General features: G+C 45.6%; 1 protein-coding gene and 1 long non-coding RNA gene across 2 annotated transcripts; one reads left to right on the forward strand and one right to left on the reverse strand.

Annotated features, from left to right (window-relative positions):
* Window positions 1-798: 798 nt before the first annotated feature.
* On the reverse strand, window positions 799-5,999 carry LOC116704651 (uncharacterized). Its single transcript, XR_004335741.1, has 3 exons — window positions 5,762-5,999; window positions 5,474-5,480; window positions 799-808 (listed from the first exon to the last, which is right to left on the reverse strand). It is a non-coding gene; the product is annotated as an uncharacterized LOC116704651 (long non-coding RNA).
* Window positions 6,000-6,184: 185 nt separating this feature from the next.
* Window positions 6,185-23,944, forward strand: LOC116704757 (tyrosine-protein kinase transmembrane receptor ROR2; the record flags this gene model as incomplete). Its single annotated transcript, XM_032540359.1, is given in 6 exon segments — window positions 6,185-6,215; window positions 18,638-18,759; window positions 18,868-19,186; window positions 19,333-19,586; window positions 21,848-22,053; window positions 23,633-23,944. Coding segments are annotated over 6 exon segments (1,244 nt in total), but the record flags the coding sequence as incomplete, so codon positions are not given.
* Between the last annotated feature and the right edge of the window lie 1,797 nt (window positions 23,945-25,741).

Genomic DNA, 25,741 nt, shown 5'->3' on the forward strand with positions numbered 1-25,741 from the left:
CAGGAACTCCATTGGGCCAGCAGCCTCCCTTTGGGGCTAACACAATATCAAAAAAAATCACTTTTTATAGTAATTCAGCATTCCAATAGTATTGACTTTTTACTATTCCAATTATATTTGATTTTGACATTTTGTTTCAAACCGCCTGTTATTGAGATATCCTGATGACTTTTAGTACTGTATGCACATGCAATCACCGGAGATGGAAATAGGACTTGGGTCGACCAAGCAACGGGAGACCAGAGACGGTTGTGCCCAGACGGTGGACCGTGTTCCGTGCAAACAGCGCAGACGGGGGAGGCGGACTCTGTTTACCTCAATGATGCGTGATGCAGTGGTCCAACCACTTTTAGTGTCATTTGACCGAGTAGTCATTTCCTAGACAAATGGCTGCTTGTCCAAGTGGAGCAGGCTTTGGAACGTTGCCAGAGAGCTGGCTTTGAGAAAAGCAGCTTTTCATTGGTTGCCTCTATCTCTGGGGGAGAACGACTATCAATCAGCACTTTGGCTTGATATTTGAGATGGTCATGCCTCCATAAAGTACCTTATTAGTCACAAAGTAGCTTTTGACCAGGAATGATGACGTCGAATCTCCCAGTGGGTTATATAAAGTAGGCCCAGCGTGCATGCAGCATGCTGCCTCACCTCTGAAGGATGCATTTCATTCTATCAGAGACTGGTGATTGTTAATAGATTTGGAAGTGTTGGATAATACAGCACAATTGGGCAAAAAAACATAATTGCTGTCATGACTAATGTATGCATGAGATTCTAAAATGGACAGGCTCCATTTCCCCTGGTTGAAGATCTTGTTGCCATGCCTTACAGTGTTTTGCAGCAGTGAAGTGTGCTTCAGATTTGGATTTTCCTCATCCACACAGACATTGTCACATGTCAGTCATTTGGCAACACCACTGTTACAGGACTCACTTCAGTAAACATAGACCACACCATTTATTATGAAATGAGTTATATTGAAATGATGATAACTGAGTCTGCTAGGCTTAATCCAGAGTAATGGAAAGGCAGTCATCACGTCTGCTGACTGGGATCCTGTGCTTTTTCTCACGATGCTCTGATGCTTCTGGCTGTAGCGTGGATTAGTTTAGATTGTATAGCCCGTTTGGTTTTCTGCAAAAAAGCCTTTTTACTCTGGTGAAAATAATAGACATTTAAACTAACTAACTAACATTGTGATATGCTCCATAAGTGTTCATAGCTATAGATTTTATTGTAGGCAAGTCAATTGTTGGTTTGAGAGGCTAAATTGATCAAACATGTGGTCCCCTCTATTTTGATGGCTGCAAGAGTAGCTTATGGGCTGTGCTACGGGTGGGGGGGGGAGGAAAAAAACACAGGCTTCAGTTTGGATTTGGACCAGAATTCTGGGGATCAGGGCCTTGGTTTTAAGCCCAAGCAGGGCTCTAACTCTGCCATTCTAATCACATGGCGACTTATCTGTCAAGTCAATTTCATTTATATTTCAAATTTGCATCAAAGGGCTTTACAATCTAAGTTACAGTACTTAGACCCTGGATTTACATGTTTTTTTGGTCATATTATCTTGACATATCCTAAATGCAAAGCAACATTTTTCTTGTCATTTGAGTTTTTATTAACTTGCATAGTACACACATAAACAGAAAGTATCACCATGGCCAGTTCAGTCCTCAGTGTCCTTTAATCACTGCTGCTAAAAACATTCCAGCTGTTTGGGATCTGCACGTCAGCTGTTTCATCTTCCCTTTCCTGCAGTACATCCTTAAATGAAGAATGAAGACGCCATAATTAAAGAGCTGCGTGGTGGCATCCCTCATCTGTAGCCTGCTCTGTGGAGAGCTCGGCTGGACATCAATCTCTGTTTTTTCCATTGCGTAAACTCCAGAGCCTGGCTGCTGCTCCCAATGCGGATGGTTTTAAGTACCAGGGGACTACTGAGTGTGTTTATCAATGCCTCTGCACCCCAACCATCCCTTTGTATTTCCTTACATAGTAATCTGCATAACAGATCCTAGCAGAGAGTCAAGAGTACTGGAACAAGACAGGGTGGAAACCTACCATATGGCTGAACCATGAGTGGTCAATCAGTAGTAGAGACTACAATGTGAAGTCCTGGATAGGAAATGTCCATCTGCAATTTTGTGTGCACCCAATAATATTTGTTTTGTAAGTGCACATGGATAAGGTTGGTTTGAGTCAAATAGTTATAGTATAATAGTAGTATAATAGTAGGATTGTTTGAGCAGCGTTTCCTATAGAACCAGATGTTTGTTTTGTGGGGCAATACTCCTTTAAAAGGATTATAATAATGACAATTGAGGTAATGCTTTTTTATAGTACAACTAAGACTTGCCCCTTGGCGTTTCAGAGCAATTTGGGTCCCATCAACACTTCCTGTTTTGAAGTTTTTTGAAACTCGTCTTATCTTTCTCTCCTTTTTCTCTCCTCTCCTTCCCCACGTCTCCTCTCCTCTCCTGCCCCCTGTACATTACCTCCCCTTTCTTCCTTTCTTCTTTCTTCTCATCTGTCCCTAACTGAAGTCTTCTTTAGTCCCTAACCAGTGGAAAACCTATTTAAAAGAGTAACTGCCAATGGAGAAACTTCAACATTTGACTGACCAGTGCTGTATCTTCATCACCCATTCACCCACCCACCCACTCACCCACTCACCCACTCAGCCAGTCAGGGACAGACTAGCGTGTTTATTTGGCTGGCCAAATATCTCCAAACATTCCTGCGTCAGCTGGGCCGTGCTGAGATCCTATCGAAACCCTTTGATCAGCGCTGTTAGCCTGATGGTCTAAACAGTCAGACTGAATGTGAGACCACTGCGTTACATTATGTTTGGTAGTATGTCATTCTGAACGGTGACCCCAGGAAACTCTAATGTTTAGTTAAGCTAACTGCAGGGCTGCTTTAAGTCTTTCTTTTAGTTCTTTCTCAAGGTCGAGTCTTAAGTCTTCACAAGCAAGCTTCATTAAAGAGGACACAAACCCTTCCCATCATGCTCTCCAGTGTGCACCCAGCTGTCCTGCAGGTTTGTCGGGTCTCTATCTCAAGGGACTGAGGCCTGTGTGTCTCAGTTATGCTGTGATTTAAACTGACCAGTTTACTTGTGTAGACCACCGAGTGATGTGTAATAGTTCTGTGCACGTTGAGCAGCGTGCACATGCAGACAGTCACAGCTCTTTGTTTACATGAACACCAACAGTGACTACTACACAGTGCTTTTTGGAGTTTATGTTGCAGAACATAAACCAACCGTCTCTAGCTACAGAAGGAGTTATTTTTAAGCTCTCTCCACAAAACTGGAAGGGTCTACATGTTGTAAATGTTGTCCGTTGCCTATGTCCATTCAGGTTTCACGGATGCCTGTGCATGGCTACGTGATTATGGCTCCACAGATTTTATTGACTGAGAGCAGGGTTGTTGAGTCTGGACTCGTTTTTTCTTGTCTTGGACTAATCCTGGACTCGTATGCATGGTATAAACTTGTCTCGGACGACCAAATATTGTATGAACCGCGCTTGTTCAGAAAACGGTACAGAATGGAGGCTTAAATGGCCATTTACTGACACCCCCGTGTTTCCTTGTGCCGACCCCACTTTGGGTTTTTTTGGACTAAACACTTTTTAATATTGGGTGCTTTCTGCACAAGCTGCTACTCTCCACGCACTGTTTAAAGCCGGGGCCCAATTTCCCCCTATTTCCATTTTGCGCATTGTTAAAAAGGGTTTTTATTCTTTTTATTTCCTTGTTTTTATTTCTGACACCCAATGGGGGGGAAAATATTTCATTTTTTTTTTGTACGGAAAATGCCTTAAAACTAAAAATTTAAATTTTAAAATCCAAACTAAGCAGGTTTTCCTTGGGGGCCCGGGATACGGGTTTTGCGTGATAATTTCCTCAATCACAGGGAATCAATCCTTTCATTTGACACAGCCAATGTTGAGAAACTTTGTCCCCTTGGGTTCTTTAACATGTCATTTATTTTGTGAAACCCCCTTTTTGCTTCTTTTTGGTTTCATTTTTAAAGGGAGGCCGGGGCGGGTTTTTTAACCCCCTGAATAAAAAAAATTTAACCTGGAAAATGTTTAAACTGACTTCAGCTTTTTGTGAGTTAAATGAAATTGGGAAGGGTGATTAATATGGGGAATTTATCCTCAAATTTTGTTTCCCCGCACTTGCATTTATCCTTACCAAATAAAAAATAAAACAAAAGGGCACTTGAAATGAAGAAAAATGGTTTTCCCCAAAAACATAAAAATTTTGAACGGTTTAAGGGAAAATGGTTTGAAGGGGATTCCCTTTTTTTCGGGCCCGGTTTTGGGCTGTCACCTTTATTTGACTGGTCGGGCTTGGACCTTTAACCTCTTTGGCCTCGGGTTTCTCGCCTTAGTCCCCTTTGGGGGCAAAAATTTTGGCAAGGCTGGCCCCCGGAATTAACTTTTGGAGGGAAGAAACCCAAAGGCAAAATCCCCCGCCTCGATGGCCAAAGGACACTCCCCCGCCCCCTGGGCCTTTTCAAAACCCGGGGAATGACCTTTATTTTGGGGGTTAAATTTTGAAGGCCTTTTTAGGGAAAAAAGGAAAAAAAAGGTGGTTAAAAAGGAAAAACGCAAAAACTTTGTGGGCCCCTTTACCCATAATGAATTTTTTGAAAAATTGGGTTAGGGGAAAGGGAACCAAGGTTGGTAAAAACTGGTGCCTTACAAATTTACATGAACCCCCTTAACGTGGGGGGGGTGTTAATTGGGGGGAAGAAAAAAGACCCAAAAGAATTTTTAAAACATTTTAAATGAAAATTTAAGGGGTTTTTTTAAACCCCCTTAAAAAGGTTGGTTTACTTTAAAAACGGTTTTATGTTTATTTGGAAGACCCCCATTATTTTCCTTAAAAATTCAATTGGGTTGGAGGGGTTTTTTTTAAACCCTTTTTTAACCCCTTACGGGTTTAGGTTATTTTCCCGGATTCCAGGGGCCAGTCAACCCCCATCACCCCCTTCCCCGGGGCCCAACAAACCATGCTGCCCCTGCAAAAGGTGAAGGGAAAACCCACGGCCCCTCCCCCCGCTGGGCCCGAAAAGACGCCCCTGTGGTTTTCGGGGGCAGGGCCGCATAAAACCCCGCAAAACCCATGCCCCTTCCCAAACTCGCATCCCGGGGGTGGACACAACCCCAAAACCGGGGTTTACCCCGTGGGCGCCCCCCAACCATCCGGGCAAACTCTTTCCCCGGGGGCCGGGACGTCAAACTAGGTATGGTTATATTACATTTATATTTAGACATTGACTGAGTTATTGTTCAGAATTAAGTGAAACACTCCTTGTTTTTGATCAGTATCTGTTTACACCAAGCGGCAACTTCCTGGTATAAAATGTCTCTCTACCTTCCAGCAGGGGGAGACTCCTTAAAGCTGCATTTTCATAATTAGTTTATGGTCTCAGTCTCTAGTTTCAAGACTTCTTTGACACTGGGGACCTGAACTTGTTTTGGCTGTTGTCTGTGTTTTCATCTTAAACTTTGACCTTCTCACTTTGTGTATTCACTTCACAAAGTTACTTGGAACAATTTGAAAAAAAAAATTGTCCAGCGTTCTGTCAACCAAGCTTGCTAGTTGGTGCTACCGCTGGCTGGTAACTGAAGAAAAGATCTCTGGATTTCAACCAGTCCAGTGTACCGGTGTACATACAGATGAATGAGGGCACTACCCGGAGGTCCGTGTCTACCCCCCCAGTTCAGAAGGGTTAAAAATCATTGACTTTCCCTCTTTAGCGTTTAGCTTAGCGCAGCGCCATTGTAACCATACGCGACCCTGGCTTAGCCGTGTCATCCTCCCCAGCTCGGTCCTTTGGTCCAAATGTAATCACTTCTGGCTCCAAAATACCAAGATGGAAACGAGCAAAATGCAAACAGCTGCCTTCAAAATGGTAATCTACAAACCAGTGGGTGATGTCACTGATGACGTGTCCATAATTTTTACAACCTATGGTTTGCACAAAGTCACAGTGAGATCAGTAGCTCGTTGATGTCAATAATGACAAATGTTTCTTGTACTGTAAAAACGTAAAACGCTTTAAGTAACCAAGAAGCTGTAGTGGCCTTATGCATACAGAGCCATAAATACAAATATGAATTATGTGCTTGTTAACAATTTTATTGATGTTTTTATTTTGCACTAACAGGACAGATGCCCACACATGGCCCAGATGAACCGTAAGTGAACACCTTCTACACATTAGCATGTTTGTCAGAGTATGTGTGAAGAAAGGAACATTTTGAAAAGGGAGATTTGAAGTTTTAACCCCTCCCCCCGTAACCCCAGAATGTGGCCCAACAGAGTCAGTAGTGTCTTTGTCGTGTTTGTAATGCCCCTGACAGAGACCAGCATCTGTGGCCAGCATGACAGCAGTTCCAATGCATTTAACTCTAACAAGGTTTTCACAGCAGGACCCTAACCCTAACCTCTCCAACCACTACAGCAGCATCATCGCCTCTCTGCTGTCTAGGTCAGTCCAGAGCCACAGAGAGAGAAGAGTTGAGACACTCTTTGATCTCGTTAGCGGGGGGGTCACGTGGTTCATATAATCCTTTATAGTTCCAAACACATGCTGCACTGTCATGGTCTTCTTTGGGACTGACAGCCCCCGGTCTATCCCACCAGAGCTGTCCCCCGTTAGCAGCACACTGCAGGACCCCGGTCTATCCCACCAGAGCTGTCCTCCATTAGCAGATCTGCAGGACCCCGGTCTATCCCACCCGAGCTGTCCTCCTTAGAGGACAGTGCGGGAAACCCCGGTTATCCCACCAGACTTTCCCCCCTTTGCACCCCACTGCGGAAACCCCGGGCCATCCCCCCAAGCTGTCCTCCCTTACGCACACTGGGGGGAGGGCCCCGGTTTTTTTTTTTTTTCCCACCAAGCTGTCCTCCGGTTTTGCATACACTGGGGACCCCTGTCTTCCCCACCCCAAACTTTCCCCCTTAGCAGCACACTGCAGGACCCCCGGGGCCCATCCCCAAACCAAAAATGTCCCCCTTTTGCGGGCCCCTGGGGACCCCCGGGGGGATCCCCCCAGAGCTTCCCCCATTTGAATACACTGCGGAACCCCCGGGTTTTTCCCACCAGGGGCTGGGCCCCCGTTTTGCACAAAAATGCAGGACCCCCGGGGCCCATCCCCCCAGGGGCTTTCCCCCCTTTTGCGCAAAACTGCAGGAAACCCGGTCTTTTCCCCCAGAGTGTCCCCCCTTTTGCAAATCCCCCTGGGGACCCCGGGGGGTTTTCCCCCCCCGAGGGGTCCCCCGGTTTCAGCACACTGCGGACCCCGGGGCTTAAACCCAAACCCAAAACTTCCCCCGGTTTTTTAGCACACTGCAGGGAACCCGAGGGCTAAACCCCCAGGGGCTTTCCTTTGTTAGCAGTAAAAATGCGGGGCCCCCCCCTAAACCCACCCGGTGGGCCCCCCCTTAACAACACACTGGGAACCCCGGGCCCTTTCCCCCCAAGCTGTTCCCCCCATTAGCAAAAACACTGCGGGGGGCCCCCTTTTTATCCCCCCAAAATTTCCGGGGGGTTTAGAAAGGACAAACCCCAACCCCCCCCGGGTTTTTGCGCTAATTGGTTTTTTGGGTTGGGAAGGGGATTAGAAGGATCCCGTGGTTTAGCAAATTAAAATTTCCGATTTTGAAATCCCAGCTACCGTCCTTTCCCTCATGAGACTAAACTAAGGTTTTTTATTCTAGTGGGGATGAAAGGGTTCCAAAAATTGGGGGTTCCGGAAAAGGTGGCCCCTGAGTCACTAGATATCCCCAACTTTTTGAAGGGTTTTTTGGGGTGGAGAAAAGGGGCCCGCCCCAAAACTAAATGGGCATTTCTGGGGCCCTTTTCAGCTAGGAATTCCCTCCCCCCCCTGCTTTTTTACCGGGCTATTGAAAAGGGTATTGTGCTGCAACAACCAAACCATGAGGGTGCAGCAATCTCCCCTCCTCTTCTCCACCCTTCTCCTCTCTCTCTCCCCCTCTCTTTTCTCCCTTTTCTCTCCCCTCTCTCTCTCTTCTCTCTCTCCTTTCTCTCCTCTCTCCCCTTCCCCCCTCCTCTCTCCCCTCCCCCTCTCTCTCTCTCGGGTTTGGCCGGGGGGTTTGGAGTGATTTTCCCCTAGCACAGGCAGACCTACCGGGTGGTTTGGACAGGCCCGCTCTGAAAATGGAAAGAAATTTATTTATTTCCCTCCGTCAGACCAAATGGGTTTTTAAGCCTCTTTCCCGGGAGGGTTTTTTCACAACCAAAAAACCCTAACTCAATTTTTTTAAAAAAATAGTGCAAAAAACCTGTTTTTTAAATCTCTAATTTCAGGATTGAGTTTTTTCTTTCACTCATGACAAAAAAAAACCAAAAAATGCCCCGAATTGAGAGCTTAAAACCCCGCAAAAGTGTGACCAAAAATTTCTCATTAAAGCATTCAGATCACCCAGTAGTTCCCCCCAGTATGGGTGTCAGCCATGTTAAGTGAATTTCCCAAAAAAAGCCCTACTTTGTGAAGAAAGAACAAAGATGCAAACTTCGCCGGGCAATCACAAGGGGGATTTTCCCCAGCCATTGGGCCTTTACTGGAATCACATTTTTTAAAATCTTTAAATGAATCAAATCACATTTAAAACAGAAGTTATTTTAGTGGCGTATATTTTAAATTTAATATTTAATTTCTTTAAGGCGAGAATTTTTTGGGAAGGCTAATTTTCGCAAAATAAAAAACCTAATAAAATTTTAAAAAGAAATTAACCCGTTTTACCAAACGTAAAAAATGAAACTATTTAAATTAGCAAAGTATGGCCATGTGGCATCCCCCTTGTGATTTCTTTTTAGCAGGGGAGAGGTTTGACAGTAATTTTTCCGCTTGGGGATAGCAACACTAAAATTAATTTTAAAACAATGTTTGGGGACGTTGGGGGGAAATCTAGAAAGGGTTTTAAAGGGGTGTTTTTGGTAACGGGTTTTTTTGCTTTTCCCCCTTTTTTTCTCTCTACTTCTTGCGTATTTACCAATTTTTTATTTTTGCCCACGGGGTTTCGGAGGAAAAAGCGCAAAAAAACAAAGGTGCATGCTTGTAGCGCGCTTGCACTACAGAGGCCCCCCCTGATCCTGGGGAAAAGCCTTCCAATGCACCAGACAAAGGGAAAGGGCGGGGAATTGGGAAGATTCCCGCCCTTTCCCGGGTTTGGCCTTTAAAAAAACCGTCAAACGAAAAGGGGCTGGGCCTGTTCCGGGAACAACAAGGGCCCCCCAACCATCCTTTCTTTGTTGTTGGTCAGAAAGGTTTCTGACCGGGGATTTTCCCGCATGGGACAAATTTGGGGGTGTGGGGTTTTAAAAGATTGCAGCTAAAATGACAAAGGGAAAATGCATTCCCCCCTTTTTTCCCAAAAAGGAAAAGAAGGGAAAACAAAAGGCCCCTTTTCTGAAATAACACAACCGGGTACCTTTATTATAGGTTGGGGGGTTCTACAGGACCCTTTGGGACTATTTCTTTCCCCTAACGAACAAACTCGATCCCTTAACCCGTACCATGTCAATCTGATTGTATGGCCCAAAAACCCAAAAGACTCCCGCGGGCCCGGGGCCCCCCAGGAAGGAGAGACCCGCCCGCTTGAGTCAGGGGCCTCTTCAGTTAAACATAAAAGGGCCCTTTCCATGTTTTGGGACCGCAGCCTTGGGTCAGGGTGTTTGTTTTTGGGGGTTAAGGGCCCAAATTGGGGGGGAGAATAAACCCCGCAAAACCCTAAGTGAAGGGCCCAGCAAAGAGGGCACCTTTAAAACCCAAATTCAAAAATCATTTGGTTTTAAAACCCCAACCCAACTTCCCGCAAAAGCACCCACACTTAGCCCGCAGCTCAGCATTTGGGGCCCACCCCAAAACCCCTGTGACGCTTTTATTCCAGTGCTGCAAGAAATATCTTTTTTTTTTTCGCAAATCAACACACATTTTGCGAAAAAGGGTGTGACATATCCCCAAATTTAACCGGGTCGAGATTCTTGTTGAAAGGAATATCTTTAAAAAAAAACCGCACTTTAAAAAGGTTCTGTTTCCTTCTTTTTTTTGTACTGCTTCTTTTGATTTAGTAAACATTTTAGTTTTTCATTTTGGCAACTTAGTTGTGCCCAGTACCGAATGCTGGGAACCGTTGTAATCGAACAGGGATAAATTTTCCAAAACCGTTGTCTGCTATTTACTAAAAGAAACAAACACACTTTTTATTTAATTCAATCTTTATTTGTTAAATAAAAGTTTTGGAAAATTTTTTCCTTTCCAAATTTTTAAATTTTCAAAAAGAATTTGTTGGATTTTGCCGGTGATGTCACCCCTTGGGTTTTTGGAAAATCCCGCATGAGTTGTTGAGTTTGGGTTTCGGGGCGCAACCCTCCGGGGTTGGGGGCTACCATTTTAACAAAAGGGAGGGGTGAGAGATGAACCTTATGTCTTTCGTTATGTTACCCACCCCCCCGGGAGGAATTTAGATTTGAAGCAGGTTTAAGGAGGGGCCCCCCCCGCCGGAATTCAGATAGAATGCAGGGTTTAAGGTTTTCCCCCCCGCGGGGAAACAGATTTGAATTTCAGGTTTTAAAGGAAATCCCCCCTTTCGGAAATTTAGATAGAATGCGCTTTTAAGGGTTCCCCCCCCGCGGAATTCAGATAGAATCAGTGTAAAAAGGGGCCCCCCCCTGCGGAATTCAGATACAATTTCAGGGTTTTTTGGGTCCCCCCCTGCAGGAATTTAGATACAAAGCCGCTTTTGGAGTCCCCCCCCTGCAGGGTTCAGACAATGCATTTTTAAAGGGGTCCCCCCCGCAGGGGAAATTTAGATACAATTCAGCTTTAAGGAGTCCCACCCTGCAGGAATTCAGATAGAATGCAGGTTTAAGGAGTCCCCCCCTGCAGGAATTCAGATACAATGCAGCTTTAAGGAGTCCCCCCCTGCAGGAATTCAGATAGAATGCAGGTTTAATGCACCTCATTTGTAGCACTTTGCCAAACCAGATGCTTTGTCCATTAATATTATACAGTCTATGAGTTTAGCAGAATACTGAAGGCAGCAGACACTTTAATATCTGTTTATTCGTGGCAAGTCATTGATATTGTGATATTCAACAACATTATTGCACATTTTCCTCATATCATGCAGACTTATTTATTAGTATTATTTATTTTATTAAAGGTCCCATGACATGGTGCTCTTTGGATGCCTTTATACAGACCTTAGTGGTCCCCTAATACTGTATCTGAAGTCTCTTTTATATAGACCTTAGTGGTCCCCTAATACTGTTTCTGAAGTCTCTTTATATAGACCTTAGTGGTCCCTAATACTGTATCTGAAGTCTCTTTTATATAGACCTTAGTGGTCCCTAATACTGTATCTGAAGTCTCTTTATATAGACCTTAGTGGTCCCCTAATACTGTATCTGAAGTCTCTTTATATAGACCTTAGAGGTCCCTAATACTGTATCTGAAGTCTCTTTATATAGACCTTAGTGGTCCCTAATACTGTATCTGAAGTCTCTTTATATAGACCTTAGAGGTCCCTAATACTGCATCTGAAGTCTTTTTCCCAAAATTCTGCCTTGGTCCAGAATTCCATCCACTAGAGCCAGTCCCACAATCAGCTTTTCTTAGTATGCAAATCAGAGAAAGGGGAGGTAACCTTGCCCCTTATGACCTCATAAGCGGAAGATTCCAGATCGGCCCATCTGAGCTTTCATTTTCTCAAGACAGAACAGGATACCCAGGGCTCGGTTTACACCTATCACCATTTATAGACACTAGGGGGTCATAGGCAGGCTGGGGGACACATATTAATGTTAAAAAACCTCATAAAGTGACATTTTCATGCCATGGGACCTTTTAAGATTTTTCTCTTTTTTACATAATGACGCTAAATGTAATCCCCTTAAGACCAGCGCTGATCCCATATTCTGATGTCTTATTTCCAGTACACATGTTGTCCAGTTTTCTAGTGTTTAGTGTTATCTTTTAGTGTCACAGGCTTTATAATAACATCAAGCATCAGTCATTCACACATTGCTCCTAAGTTTTCTGAAAAGGTGACTTGGACTGTGAGGGCACAGTGCATGGTTTTTGTTCTGGGACAGCAGAGGAGCCTGTGATGGAGTCAGATTCAGCAAAGAGCCTCGGGAAAGTTTGAGCTACAGGAAGTCATTTTCTACAAGCCAGCATCAGTTTTTACAATCCACCCACTGTGTCTCTGAGCAGGGCCAACATGGATTCATTTGTGGAACAACTGTTGTAATCTGCTGAGACAACGGGTGGATTCAGGTCCTCAGGTGACAAGTACCAACAAACTGTGTCTGCTACTCAGGCACCGGACTCAGATCGGCAGTTTCCAGTCTGAATGCTGCGCTTGTATTTCTCATGTATTCATGTATTCATCACATTATAAACTTACATTTTGTTACATGTGCTCAGAAGATGTCATTGTCTGCTCTGTTAGTGTTGATCTTTTCAAGAGAGTAGCAGGGCCTCTGTGTGTGGTGTGTGTGTGTGTGTGTGTGTGTGTGTGTGTGTTTGTGTGTGTGTTGTGTTGTGTGTGTGTGTGTGTGTGTGTGTGTGTGTTGTGTGTGTGTGTGTATTATCTTAGGAGTGAGTAGTGACTCTAGAGTCCTAGTGAGAGAATCTAAGTATCTCGCCTGTTCTTTCTGACCACGGTAGGACGTGTTACCCCTCTCCTTGATTTCTTGTTGTTGATGGAGAAGGAGAACCAGGAAATGAGTCGGGGGTGGGGGCGGGGGGGGAACGCAACACTACCAACCATGGTCGAATGACGTGCGCCGCCGCAACGTGTAGTTACATTTTTCGAGAGGTGCTCGTCAGGCTACGGCGTTGGAGCGGTATCTCTACATACATAACCACAGCGTCAATTTAATGCAGAGCCATAAATCACGCTTTAACAGTGACTTATACCGTTTTTGCATATGAACTCTTGTAATTGTTTCCCAGACTCGAGTACTACCTGACTGATATCTGTGAGCAGGATCTGTGGTCTGGACCGGGCCTCACTACGGACCCTCGGTCATGTTGGGGGTTCAGAGATGCTCTCTGGATGGGAATTTCCTCCTTGATTTCTCTTTGTCCACCTGACATGACCTTTGACCTTTTCCCAGTCGATCCTGAGAGCAGTTTTGGTCTGGTGTAGACAGACCGCTGGTGTCTTCTGTAGGAGGTCCAGCATTGTTTCTCTCAGTCTATCTATCTCGGAGTGAATCTATCTCCTATTCACTGTACCACACACACACACACACACGCCGGGCCTGCGTAGGCTATGGCGACAGCTATCTTAAAGTGCCCATATTCTGCTGATTTTTTAGGTCCATAATTGTATTTTGAGGTTGTACCAGAATAGGTTTCCATGGTTTCATTTTCATAAAACACCATATTTTTGTTGCACTGTACACTGCTAAAGATTCTGTTTTCATTTTGTGTGTTTAGGAATCTATTTTAGCTCCAGAGTGAGACATCTCACTTCTGTTCCATCTTTGTTGGGAGTTGCACATGCTCAGTACCTAGGTAAGGACTACTAGTCAGTCAGAAGCAGAGTATGAGGTCCTGACAGTACCTAGGTGAGGACTACTAGTCAGTCAGAAGCAGAGTATGAGGTCCTGACAGTACCTAGGTAAGGACTACTAGTCAGTCAGAAGCAGAGTATGAGGTCCTGACAGTAGATTAGATTAGATTAGATTAGATTAGATTATACTTTATTATCCCACGACGGGGAAATTCTGTCGTTACAAGTAGCAGCATAGCAGCAACAGCAAAAAACAAAAACAAAACAATAACACACAAACAAGTAAGCACGAAAGAAATACAAGGCAAGAAATACAGGCAAGAAATAGACAATGAAAATAGGGTAGACTGAGTAAGTAAAATGCCGTCAAACAAAAGGAGTTTTAAAGTGCGGTTTGCCATGATAGAGAAACAATATTGCGGTGTAAGTGCGTTAAAAATTAAGTTAAGTTGAATGTGTAATTAGAGCAAAGAAGCAAGAGTCGGTAGCATAATTTAAATTATATAACCTGAGACCATAAATATTGAAAAGTAAAGTACTTGTAATAAAATAATATAAATACCAATATTAAAGATAAACAGAAAGTGTGTGATGTAGATGGGAGAAAACAGGAAACAGAAACTACAACCACTATCAGGTAGTGCAGGTGTTGTAGAGTCTGACAGCGGCCGGGAGAAGGACCTGCGGTACCTCTCCTTCTTACACCGTGGGTGTATCAGTCTGCTGCTGAAGGAGCTGCTCAGGGACCCACAGTGTCATGTAGGGGGTGAGAGGTGTTGTCCATGATGGATGTCAGCTTGGCTAACATCCTCTCTCCCCTACTTCTCTATGGGTCCAGAGGACAGTCCAGGACAGAGCTCGCTCTCCGGATCAGTCTATTGAGTTGCTCCTGTCCGGTCCGAGCTGCCCCCCCCTCAGCAGACCACAGCGTAGAGGATGGCAGAGGCCACCACAGAGTCATAGAAGGTCCTGAGGAGAGTCCTACACACTCCAAAGGACCTGAGTCTCCTCAGCAGATGGAGGCGACTCTGGCCCTTCTTGTAGAGTGCTGGGTGTTATCAGTCCAGTTCAGTTTATTGTTTAGGTGAACACCCAGGAATTTGTAGCTCTCCATACATCAATGTCCAATCCCTGGATGCTCACCGGTGAGAAGGGGGGTTTTCTCCTGAAGTCGACTATCATCTCCTTTGTCTTGCTGGTGTTAAGCTGAAGCTGGTTGAGCTCACACCAGCTGACAAAGTCCTTGATAACCGACCTGTATTCCAGATCGTTCCCTCAGAGACCACAACCAACAACGCTGTGTCATCAGAGAACTTCTGGATGTGGCAGTGGGTGGGTTGTGTGTGAAGTCCGAGGTGTAGAGGGTGAAAAGGAAGGGGGAGAGCACGTACCCTGAGGGGCACCTGTGCTGCAGTGCACCACGTCAGACACACAGTGATGGAGCCTCACATACTGTGGTCTGTTGGTGAGGTAGTCCGTAGTCCATGCAGCCAGATGTTGGTCCACTCCGGCACTCTCCATCTTCACTTGGGACGAAGGCTGGTGGTGTTAAAAGCATGGAGAAGTCGAAGAACATGACTCTCACAGTGTCCCGCTGTCCTCCAGGTGAAGCAGCGATCTGTGCAGCAGGTAGATCACTGCGTCGTCCACTCCAATCCCAGGCTGGTAAGCACACTGCAGGGGGTCCAGCTGTGTGCCCACCAGGGGTCGCAGGTGAGCAGGATGATCCTCTCCATGGTCTTCATCAGGTGAGAAGTCAGGGCAACAGGCCTGAAGTGGTTTGGCTCTTGGGTCGGGTGACTTGGTACCGGGACCACACAGGAGGTCTTCACAGGGCTGGGACCTTCTCCAGGCTCAGGCTCAGGTTGAATAAGTGCCTGAACACCACAGAGCTGGTCAGCACAGTCCCTGAGGAGACTTGGGCTGATGCCGTCCGGGCCCGGGCCTTCCTTGCCTTGAGCTCTTCAGTTGACTTCTCACCTGATCATCTGTTATGGAGAAGTGGGTGGAGGATGACTGGGTGTGTGGATGGTAGGAGGTGAGGGTCTCAGGGAGGGGGAGAGGGGGGTGGTGAACTGATGAGCGGGAGAGGGGGGAGGAGCGGGCTGGTGGGTTCATTGCTGATGCGGGTCGTTGAAGGTGGGCAGGCTGAGGAGGGGGGGGGGAGGAGAGAAGGCCAGGGGAGGTGTGAAAGAGGGGGCTGGGGGGTGTGAAGAGGGAGGCGAGGAGGCAGAGTCAAATCTGTTAAAAAACAGATTCAGCTCATCTGCCCAGTCCTTGTCTCCTCCGGCTTGGCTTCTTCCCACAGCTTTGCCGTGGCCGGAGATGTTCTGCAGCCCTCTCCAGACGTCCCTAGCATTGTCCTTACCACCTAGGTAAGGACTACTAGCCAGTCAGAAGCATAGTATGAGGGCCCTGACAGTATCTAGGTGAGGACTACTAGCCAGTCAGAAGCAGAGTATGAGGGCCCTGACAGTACCTAGGTAAGGACTACTAGCCAGTCAGAAGCAGAGTATGAGGGCGTGCTATGCTAGCAGCTAGCCAAGCATTATAACATCTGTCTCTAAAGTAAAGTCTGGACTACAACAGAGCTGTTTGGAGCAGGTTGTGAACAGTGTTTTCTGTCGGAGATGGTGAGTCCTTTTGTGCGGGGGGGGGGGACTTTGGGATTTTTTACTTTGTAAACCTATAACATGTACAAAAACATACATAACACAATAAAGGAAAGGGAAAAGCCAAAAAGTGTAATATGAGCATGGGTTTATAGGTTTGTGGTAGATGCTGATTCCTTGTGACTTAAAGGCTCTGGCTAGATGTTCTGACAGCCGTTACCAATCATTAACATTTATTTATTATATAAAATGTATCTATTGGTTCTTCACTCATTCAACATTTCCCTTTATTAAGTTTCTGGAGTAAATGCAGAGCTGGCCAACGCTTCCACAGTCCTGCTTGTACACTAATGACTTTTCCATGACATAATGTTTTAAAGTACTCATGAGATATGGGGAGTAAAAGAAAAAAGAGTAGAGTAATAGATGTAAGAGATTTCCAGGAATGAGTGATCCACACAGTGATATCCAGTCAACGTGTGTGTGTGTATGTGTGTGTGTGTACGTGTGTGTGTGCAGACAGAGTGAGAGGGAGAGCAGACAAGTTGCAGAAATGGATTTTTAAAACAATGTCTGACAAATATAAACGTGACACGTTGATTCCACTGAGAGCTGGGGCTCTGAGGACTGACGGCATAATAATATTCTAATACTATGACTCCTGGTAGTATTTAATAGATCGTTTGGTGCAACATAGAATACTTGTGGAAATGTACTTTTTAGTCTCACAGTACTGACTAGCCATGGGCCATGGTTACCAGTTTCAGGTTTCAGAAAGTCAGTTTTAAAACCACTAAAAACTTCCCGTCATACATTCCAGTGGTTTGAGCTGTTTTTATGAAAAAGTTGTTGTTTTTTACCCAGACATTTCAAAATAATACATTTAAAGGAAAAGGATGTTTTTTCCTCGCCACTGTCGCACCAAATGCTTGCTCATGGGAAATTGTTGGGTCTCTGTAAACACACAGTGTGGACTAGACCTTCTCCTCTGTAAAGTGTCCTTTAATAACTCCTGTTATGACCTGACACTATAAACACAATTGAATGAAATTGAATACAACAATACCGTGAAACTGTGATGAATGTTATACCGTCAGCATCTCCTACCGGCCCATGCCTAGTACTGAGCAAATCAAATACAAGTGTTAGCTCCTCAACTAAGGTCTGATCTAGAGCATGGGTAGTTTTTATTTTGTGCACTTTTAATCTCTAATAATCAGACTATCAGAGTCTGAAAGATTCTGGGTTTTTGTTTTCCAATTACTTTTCAGAATCCAATAATGAATTGATTAATTATCTAACAAACCCTTTTGATAGGGATCACTGAGATGTTGTTATCAAAGCTGAGACCAACATATGTACTGAGCAGGACATTTCAGTTAAAAAATAAATATTTTTGAACTTTTTGGTGGACCGAGCCAGGACTACCACCAGAATGAAGTTGGCCACTGTATATTTGGTAGAAAAACTACATAAGGGTGACTTATAACATACTGTTCAAATATCTGAGCTGCAATTTCTTGTTACTTATCAGCCGCCATACTATCATGAGAATGACAGGATGGCCCTTGGCGTGTCTAGAGTGAGTTCATTCCCTAACCAAGGGTTTTTAGTGGGGGGGCTTTCCCCTGCTCAGCAACCACAGCTAGGTCCGACCCAGAGCCCCCCAAACGCAGCCAGTCCAGACGCTGTCACTTCATCGTTCTTCAAGTTTTGTTGTTGTTGGTGGTGGCTGGTCCAAAAGAAATCTAGTTGGAGATAGTAGGCTTTCAGTTCTCAAGGCCAAAGTCAAATGTGCCCCCGATGTCAAGTCTCAAACTCTGAAGGTTGTTCAGCGCCAAATCCCTCACCAGGGCCACTGTTCAGCCGCAAGAAAACATAGCAACACCTCTTTTCAAACTGAAACGGGGGTGCGTTGAACACCCTGTTGTGTGCAGAAGCGCTCTGATTTTTTGTTACCCCGAGTTTACTGACATGTCTCTGCTGATTGGGTATCAGCTGTGACACTAAAGAACGCAGCCAATAAAGGAGAGACACTCTCACCAAACAAGAGAAAACAGAACTCAAGCGTTGCACACCGTTCCCAGAAGGCAGTATTTAATTTCCCGCCATGGCATCAATGGCATTCACACATTACTATTGGCCAGGCGTCCATGCCTACATGTACAGGTCCTATCCCCTGACCAATCAGCTATCCCAACCTTAACCACTCAAGGTCAATGCCTCACCCCAGGCATTGACCTAAGGCTAAGTCCCGCCCACTACCATTCTGAGGTGATTACTAATATGAATGCTGAAAAGCACACTGCTCACTAGGACTGGGTACTGAATTCAATACTTTTTGAGCTACCTCCTAGGTTCAATAAACTGACTTAGTTTTTAGTTTTCTCTCTGTTTTTTGCTTTTTTCTCTGTTTAAAAAAAGGTGTTAAAAGCATAATTTGTTTTTCTTTTCAGGTCTCGTGAAAAAGGTTTCTGCCAGCCATACCGAGGCATTGCCTGTGCTCGCTTCATTGGCAACCAGAGCATTTATGTGGAGTCCCTGCAGATGCAGGGGGAGAGTGAGAACCGCATCACAGGTAAGACCACCACCTGACTCTCTGAGTTCGCAACACACAGCTGGGTAGAATTTTAACTCCCAGAGATATCTGAGATTACAGTTACAGTCTCTGTTTCCTTCCTCCCAGCCGCCTTGACTATGATTGGCACCTCCACCCACCTATCGGACCAGTGCTCCAGGTTTGCCATCCCGTCCTTCTGCTACTACGTCTTCCCGCTGTGTGATGAGGGCTCTCGGGCCCCGCGGCAGCGCCAGCTCTGTCGAGATGAGTGCGAGGCCCTGGAGAACGACCTGTGCCACACCGAGTACACCATTGCCCGGTCCAACCCCATGATCCTCATGCAGCTGGAACTCCCCAGCTGCCACCTGCTGCCGCGGTCGGGCACCGCCGACGCTGCTTCCTGTATGAGGATAGGAGTGCCAGCAGAAAAACTGGGTCCATGTAGGTGGATACTATGGCATGCACACAAAATTTTTTTAACACTTTGATACTTAATGAGGCTGGTCAGAAACACAAGTTATATACCCAATTAATGAAATTCTTTACATAGGCTGTTTTTTTATCCACACTGAGTCCCTGTCTGCTCCACAGATTCCCCTCGGACCACAGCTGCTACAATGGAAGCGGGGAAGACTACAGGGGCACAGTGAGCATCACTGCGTCGGGCCATCACTGCCAGCCGTGGAGCGCTCAGTACCCTCACAGCCACCACCTGTCCCGGGAGTACCCCGAGCTCTGGGGAAGTAGCAACTTCTGCCGTAACCCGGGGGGCCAGATGCAGGCGCCCTGGTGTTTCACCCTGGACCCTCAGGTCAGGGTGGACCTGTGTGACATCCAGCCCTGCAGTAAGTACCTCAAAATGTGGTCAGACACTCTGAAGTGGTGTCACACGGGCAATCGATGATAATTTAGCATCATTTTCCAGCATCATGTAGAAAGCTGAAGGGTAAATCCAGAAGGTGGAGCATTTTGATTGGTCAAATTACATTAACAAAGTATTTTAAGTCCTCAGCTGGCATGTTGTGTGAGCCAAAGTATCACATTACCAACATCATTAATGATATTTTGTCAACATGTATGGACTTAAGGGACCAATCATACCAGCAAGGGTTGCTGGAAACAGGTCGCCAGCAAAGCCGATGTTTTCCTATTGGACGCCACACTTAACGCTCCCTTCTGTCTTGCGCTGCGCGTCTTGTTTTTCACAGCACAGGGAGTGATCTGTCAGCACAGGATTTGTAACAGAACGCTGCAATGTAACGAAGAAAGCCATCCACAAGATCTTTAGATGTCCAGTAGTCCTTGGGGATGATGATGTGCTGTAGAAGCTATTGGCTCTAAAGTCTTCACATGTTCCTGTTGTTGATATGTGTATATACAGTTCCTCTGTCAGGTGGACCACAGGGCCCAATCAAAGTGCAGACAGGGTTATTACGAGCCACTGCTGAAAAATGTCCTGGGACATTTTGAAGGTTAACAGGAACTCAGCTTCTGGAAGTCGTAAAACTTTCCCCTCTCTTGGCCTGTCTTATCCCAGTCCCTCCTCTGCTCTGCCAAAGTACTTAGATCCACTGGTTGGAAGCAGGTGGCTTTGAGTTAATGAAGTCCCACAGTGGTCCACCTAACATATAAACTGTGGTTTATTTCTTCCTGAAAACTGTGCCTTATTCAAGGCAGTTCCTGGCATGTTCTATTTCTGTCTATCCACGCACCATTTCTAATTACTGCAACTTTCTACGGTGTAGTTATTTAAAGTGGCGGGCAAAAAAGAAGCTCAAAGGAGCGTGAGAGGAGGCACACGTGCAGCTGCTGCAGCTGGTGCAATAATCGCTCTAGTTCAGTTAGAAAGCTGCTAGAGTTTGTATTTTGGAGATGAAAATATTCAGGGCTCAGGTTCTGGGGGACCAGGGGTGGCGTCCGGATATAGTGAACACTATATCGCCCCTGGTTGCCATGGGATTTCTTCTCATCTTAACAGTCAGCCAGATGCTTTAAAGGTCCCATGGCCATTTCATTCTCAGGTTGATACTTGTGTTTTTGGTTTCTGCTAGAACATGTTTACATGCTTTAATGTTTAAAAACATAATTCTCATACTGCCTGTGAATATTCCTGTATTCTATTTCCCCTCTGTCTAAAACGCTCTGTTTTACGCCTGTCTCTGTGACCTTCTCCTAAAAAAGCCCAGTCTGCTCTGATTGGTCAGTGTTTGTGGGTCTCCAGCGTCTGAACTTTCAGAGTCTCTGCATCATCATTGCAGCCGGGGAATGACTGTAACAGGACTGTAGCAGCACTTTCTGCCTACATTTACTACATTTGTGACATCAGAACCGTACAGTTTTGACGGCTCGTTTAACAGCACAGTTTCTGAATGCAGGCTGTGTGCATTTCCCTGTGGATTCAGTATTTTATTCTCACATTTACATAGCACCTCCACCTGCTTTATAATCAAACCTGACTATCTCGGTTTTTACAGTATGGGACCTGTAAGCTCAATGCCAGCTGTATGGTACATCGGTAATGAGTTCAGTTTGGCCCTTTGTTTGATTTGTTCTGGGATGTTAGTCTCACTGGCCCTCAGGAGGTTTTCTGTTCATTCTTTGATTTTCAGGGGACAGAACCCATTTATTCCACGAAGAACAAACCAGGTGGAACTGATGAGAATTCAGTGCCCCCACCATGAGGGTGGATGTAGTTTTAAACGTGGATTATCCATGGTGATGTCACTATCAGTTGACTGATTAGAGTAGACTACTAACACCTCAGTTAAAGGACACATCATAGCCTTCAGGAGGATTGTTGTTAAGTCGCTTTACTAACCCAAAAGGGAAACCGGATCTGCAGTCAAGAGTGCAAGATTAAAAAAACATACAAATAAACAAAAACACAACAATACAAAGACAATACAAAAACACAATTTGACACGTCACTACAGGAGCAATGTCTTAAAGTTCTACATAAGCTGATTTGTACAACATGGAACAACAGAGTTTTTACTCCTATTGCTCTTGAACCGGGGTACTCAAAATACCACACATTATGTATTCAAAGACAAAATCAAAGATAGGACTTAACTCACTATTATCTCTACTGTCTTACCCTCTCCAGATCCTCCAGAGAACCCTAGGAAGGAGATCCTGTTCATTCTGATCCCTGCGATCGCCATCCCGTTGGTCATCGCGTGCCTCTTCTTTCTGGTTTGCATGTGTCGCAATAAGCAGAAGGACTCGTCGGACACGGCGCTCCGCTGCCAGCTCAGCAGCTCCCCCAGCCCGGACATGGAGCTGTCTCTGCTCAGCCAGCAGAAACAGCAGGTAACACACACACACACACACACGCACACACATACACACACACACACGAGACAGAGTATGATTGGTTACTTGATCACATTCATTCTGATGTACGGCCGCGTTCACACCAACATTAGCACTGCATTAGACAACACAGCCCCCAAAGCTATTGAGGATTTTGCCCTGTAAAGTTAAGGGGAAAAATAAGGTAGAAATGAGGTTCTAAAAACAGTAAGTGGGCATATGTTTCCCAAAATTGTTTCCATTACTAATCACACGTATCCCCTTTTTCTTATTTTGGCCCCCCCAGGGGGGTTTCTTAGTAACCCCAACGGGGGGGTTCCCTTTTACCTGGGTAAGGCCATATCCCCCCTTCCGTTTTGGTCAAAAATCCCTTTCCCAGAGGATTTTAATTTCACCATAAAGTCTAAAACCCCCCGGGACCAAACACGAGCTGCAGTTTGTAAACAAAATTCTGTTCTAGTAAATCCCAAATCTGATGCAACCCTTTTTTAAAATGTACGATTTTTAAGAAAAAAAAATACACTACCCCCAATCCAACAACCTATCACGTAACTTATAGGCCGTACACATCCTTCCATCCCGGGCCCGTTTTCGTAGGCGATTTAGGCTGGGGGAGAGGAGGGGGGCCCCGATCAAGGGGGCCCCCCCCTTAGAAAAACCCCGTCCCCCCTCGGACGTTTTTCGTTGTTCCGTGACGGCCATTGGCAGGGTTTAAAAAGAGATTTTAATTGTTCTGTGAAACCAGAGTTTCTAAGTATATAAACCCCTGGGGTTGTGTTGGTTTGGGGGGAAAATTAAAACCAGGGTCTATACCAAAATCCAAATTGGGGGTCTTATTCTCATCCCACGTACCCAAAGAAGCACACCCCCCCCAACCTGCTGTATAATTTTTTAATCAGTGTTGGTTTTTGGGTTTACACCCAGTAGAAAAACAAAGCGGCCCCCCGTACCTGGACATTCCCAGTAAACCATTTTTTTGGTGGCCCTCACTTTGATGACATGTTGTATTATTTTTTGGACGAGGCCAGTGCGGGGATTACATTCAGCATCCGCTTTTAAAAGGAGGGCTTGGCGAGGATCGCTTTGGCAAGGTTTACAAGGGCCCCATGTACGGCACGGCCCCTGGCGAGCAACCCCAAATGGGGGCCATCGAATTAAGGCCCAAAATAATGCAACTCTCCCTTTAGGGAAATTCCGCCCGGCCTGCCCACTTTTACATCCACAAACCCCAAAATTTGGGTTGTTGCTGGGTGTGGTATAAAAACAGCCAATGAGCATGTATTTACCCCATCCCCTGGCGACCCGCCAGTACTGGGGATGCCTCCCCTAAACCAGCGTTGGCCTCTGATGATGGGAAAACAGTCAAACCACACTGGAGCCGGGGGATTTTCCCTTCTCTTTTCACCCAGATTGCGCCGGAAGGATCCCTTTTGCCCCAAATAGTCCAAAAGACCCGCTGCCCGAAAAAATTTGGGGCTTGAAAACTAGCACAAGTCCCGGTTGGGCCTTTTGAGACCTACTCTGCTGTTCTCAAACCTATGGGCACAACCCCTTTCCCATTCGTTGGTGTCCCCAGAAGTATTATTTGGGCAGTTCCCCACCGTGGAAAATTGGTCTTGGGGGGTTTGCTGTGGAGACTTTAGCTACGGTCTGCACCCCCTTGGGATCCAAACCGGGGATTTTGATCGAGTGGTCCGCGGCCCCACTCGCCGTCCCCGGAGACTCCCCCCGGGGATCACCCCCCATCGGAGTGTTGGAGCGAGGTTCCAGCAGAAGGCTCGCTTCAAGGACATCCACGCACCCTCGTTTTGGGAGAGGGTCCAATATCCACTCTCCCAGAAATCCGGACCCACAACACCCCAGACCGTCTCTGGCCCCATTCGGTTAGAACATCAGATGACCGGCCAAAAAGTCGCGCTACCCCACCTTTAAAAAAAAGACCCTCCCATTCCATCCCCCAAAGTTCCGCCGTAAAGGGGGCCAAGCACGGAGAGGTGCCGCAGCAGTCTAACCCCGTCAAGGGGGTACCCCCCCATCCAGGTACCAATACCTGCAACCCCTTTTACCCATGCGACCCCCATCCCCCTCCCCCACCACAAATCACCACCCCCCACAGTGTAGCAAAGCCTTTCCCCATAGTGGAGTGGATCCACTTACGCTATCAACCCCCCCCCCTCCAACACGCGTCACGGACAGGCTTTACAAAACAGGACCCCAGCCCAAATGGGAAGCTTGGTGGGGGGGTCCCAGCAAGAGTGGCCCCAAAACAAGGTTTGATAGGCCTGAAAAATTTGCTGTGACAATGACCCCCCACGACGACGAACGGGGATCCTTGTCAGACAAAAAGTGCAGCTTTTTGCAGGGAGCTTTTCATTTTTGAGCTGTGTTGCCAAAAATCAAAAAAGCACATAAAAGCGGAACAATTTTGTGAACGGTGCCCCAAATTTTTTTTTTACGTTTTAGTGACTGACGCATTCGAAGTAAATTTGTCTCAGTTTGGACCTCTAAAATCCTGTGTCAACCATTAAAAAAGCCCTTTTTCATTCGCCATTCAGAGGAATTTATGCTCTTGCTGTTGTTTTCAACCAAAAATTTTTTACCCCAATTCTTTACGGACCTTGCCTTGAGGGCACACCCAAAAACCTACATCCATATTCACAAACACACACACACCCCACCCCACAACACACAACACCACATACACACACGGACACCCCCCCCTCTATCGGCACAAAAACCTCCCAAAGGATTGCTAGCCAGCAAAAAGCAGATGCCCCCTTCCCTTCCCACCATTACAGCAAAAAAGCCAGAGGTATTGCTACCAAAAACCCAAACCTTTGGGGGGGATTTTTGGCCTTTTTTTGATAGGCCAGCTGAAGACAAGAAAGGGTGGGGGGGGTGATATGCAACAAAGGACTGCGGCTCAGACTCAAACCCTTGCTGTTGCGGTAAGGACTGAGCCTCTGGACATGGGGCGCACCCTCTACCAGCTGAGCTCCCAGGGGGCTCCCTGTGGGTTTTGGAGTGGGGGCGTTTTGCTTGTGTGCAACTTGAGCATCCCATGTAACAATATTTTGTTTTTTGCCATTATTATTCTATGGTTTGTGAAAGCCATAATCATAGTTTAATAGAATGTATGATGAATTGAAATCCTATAGGTCTATGGGTAACTTTTTTAATAATTATACTCACTGAGATGTACTTAGGAACTTACCTCCATCAAACAAAACAAAGAATAAGAACCAAGAATCTTTTTTTTCCCGAGTCACCAATAACCATAACCAATTGCACACATTTGTATGTACTTTGAATTGAACATTTTATTTGTTTTTCTTTAGTTTTTCTGGTGTTAATACAATCTTTTTCCCACCACATGTTTGCTTAGTTGAAGTGTTTAAGTGTTTTGCCTACAATAAAATGTGTACATCCAGCTAAGGAGTATCCAATAAAGTCATATGAATAAAACAGTGTTTTTGCCCTCGGTAAGAGAAGGAAGCGATGTCCTATCACTTGATAATATTTTGTCATCATCTGTCATTACATGTGCAGAGAGTCTAATATATATTATACACTGCGCAGTCCAGTTACATTAGGCCAAAACATATGCTTTGTAGTGAAGAAAAACATGTATCGCTGATACTAATAAAATAATCTAAAAGATCACGTACTCTACCTTTTCCTATGG

This window comes from Etheostoma spectabile, chromosome 16, assembly GCF_008692095.1.
Source record: "Etheostoma spectabile isolate EspeVRDwgs_2016 chromosome 16, UIUC_Espe_1.0, whole genome shotgun sequence".
NCBI lineage: Eukaryota > Metazoa > Chordata > Actinopteri > Perciformes > Percidae > Etheostoma > Etheostoma spectabile.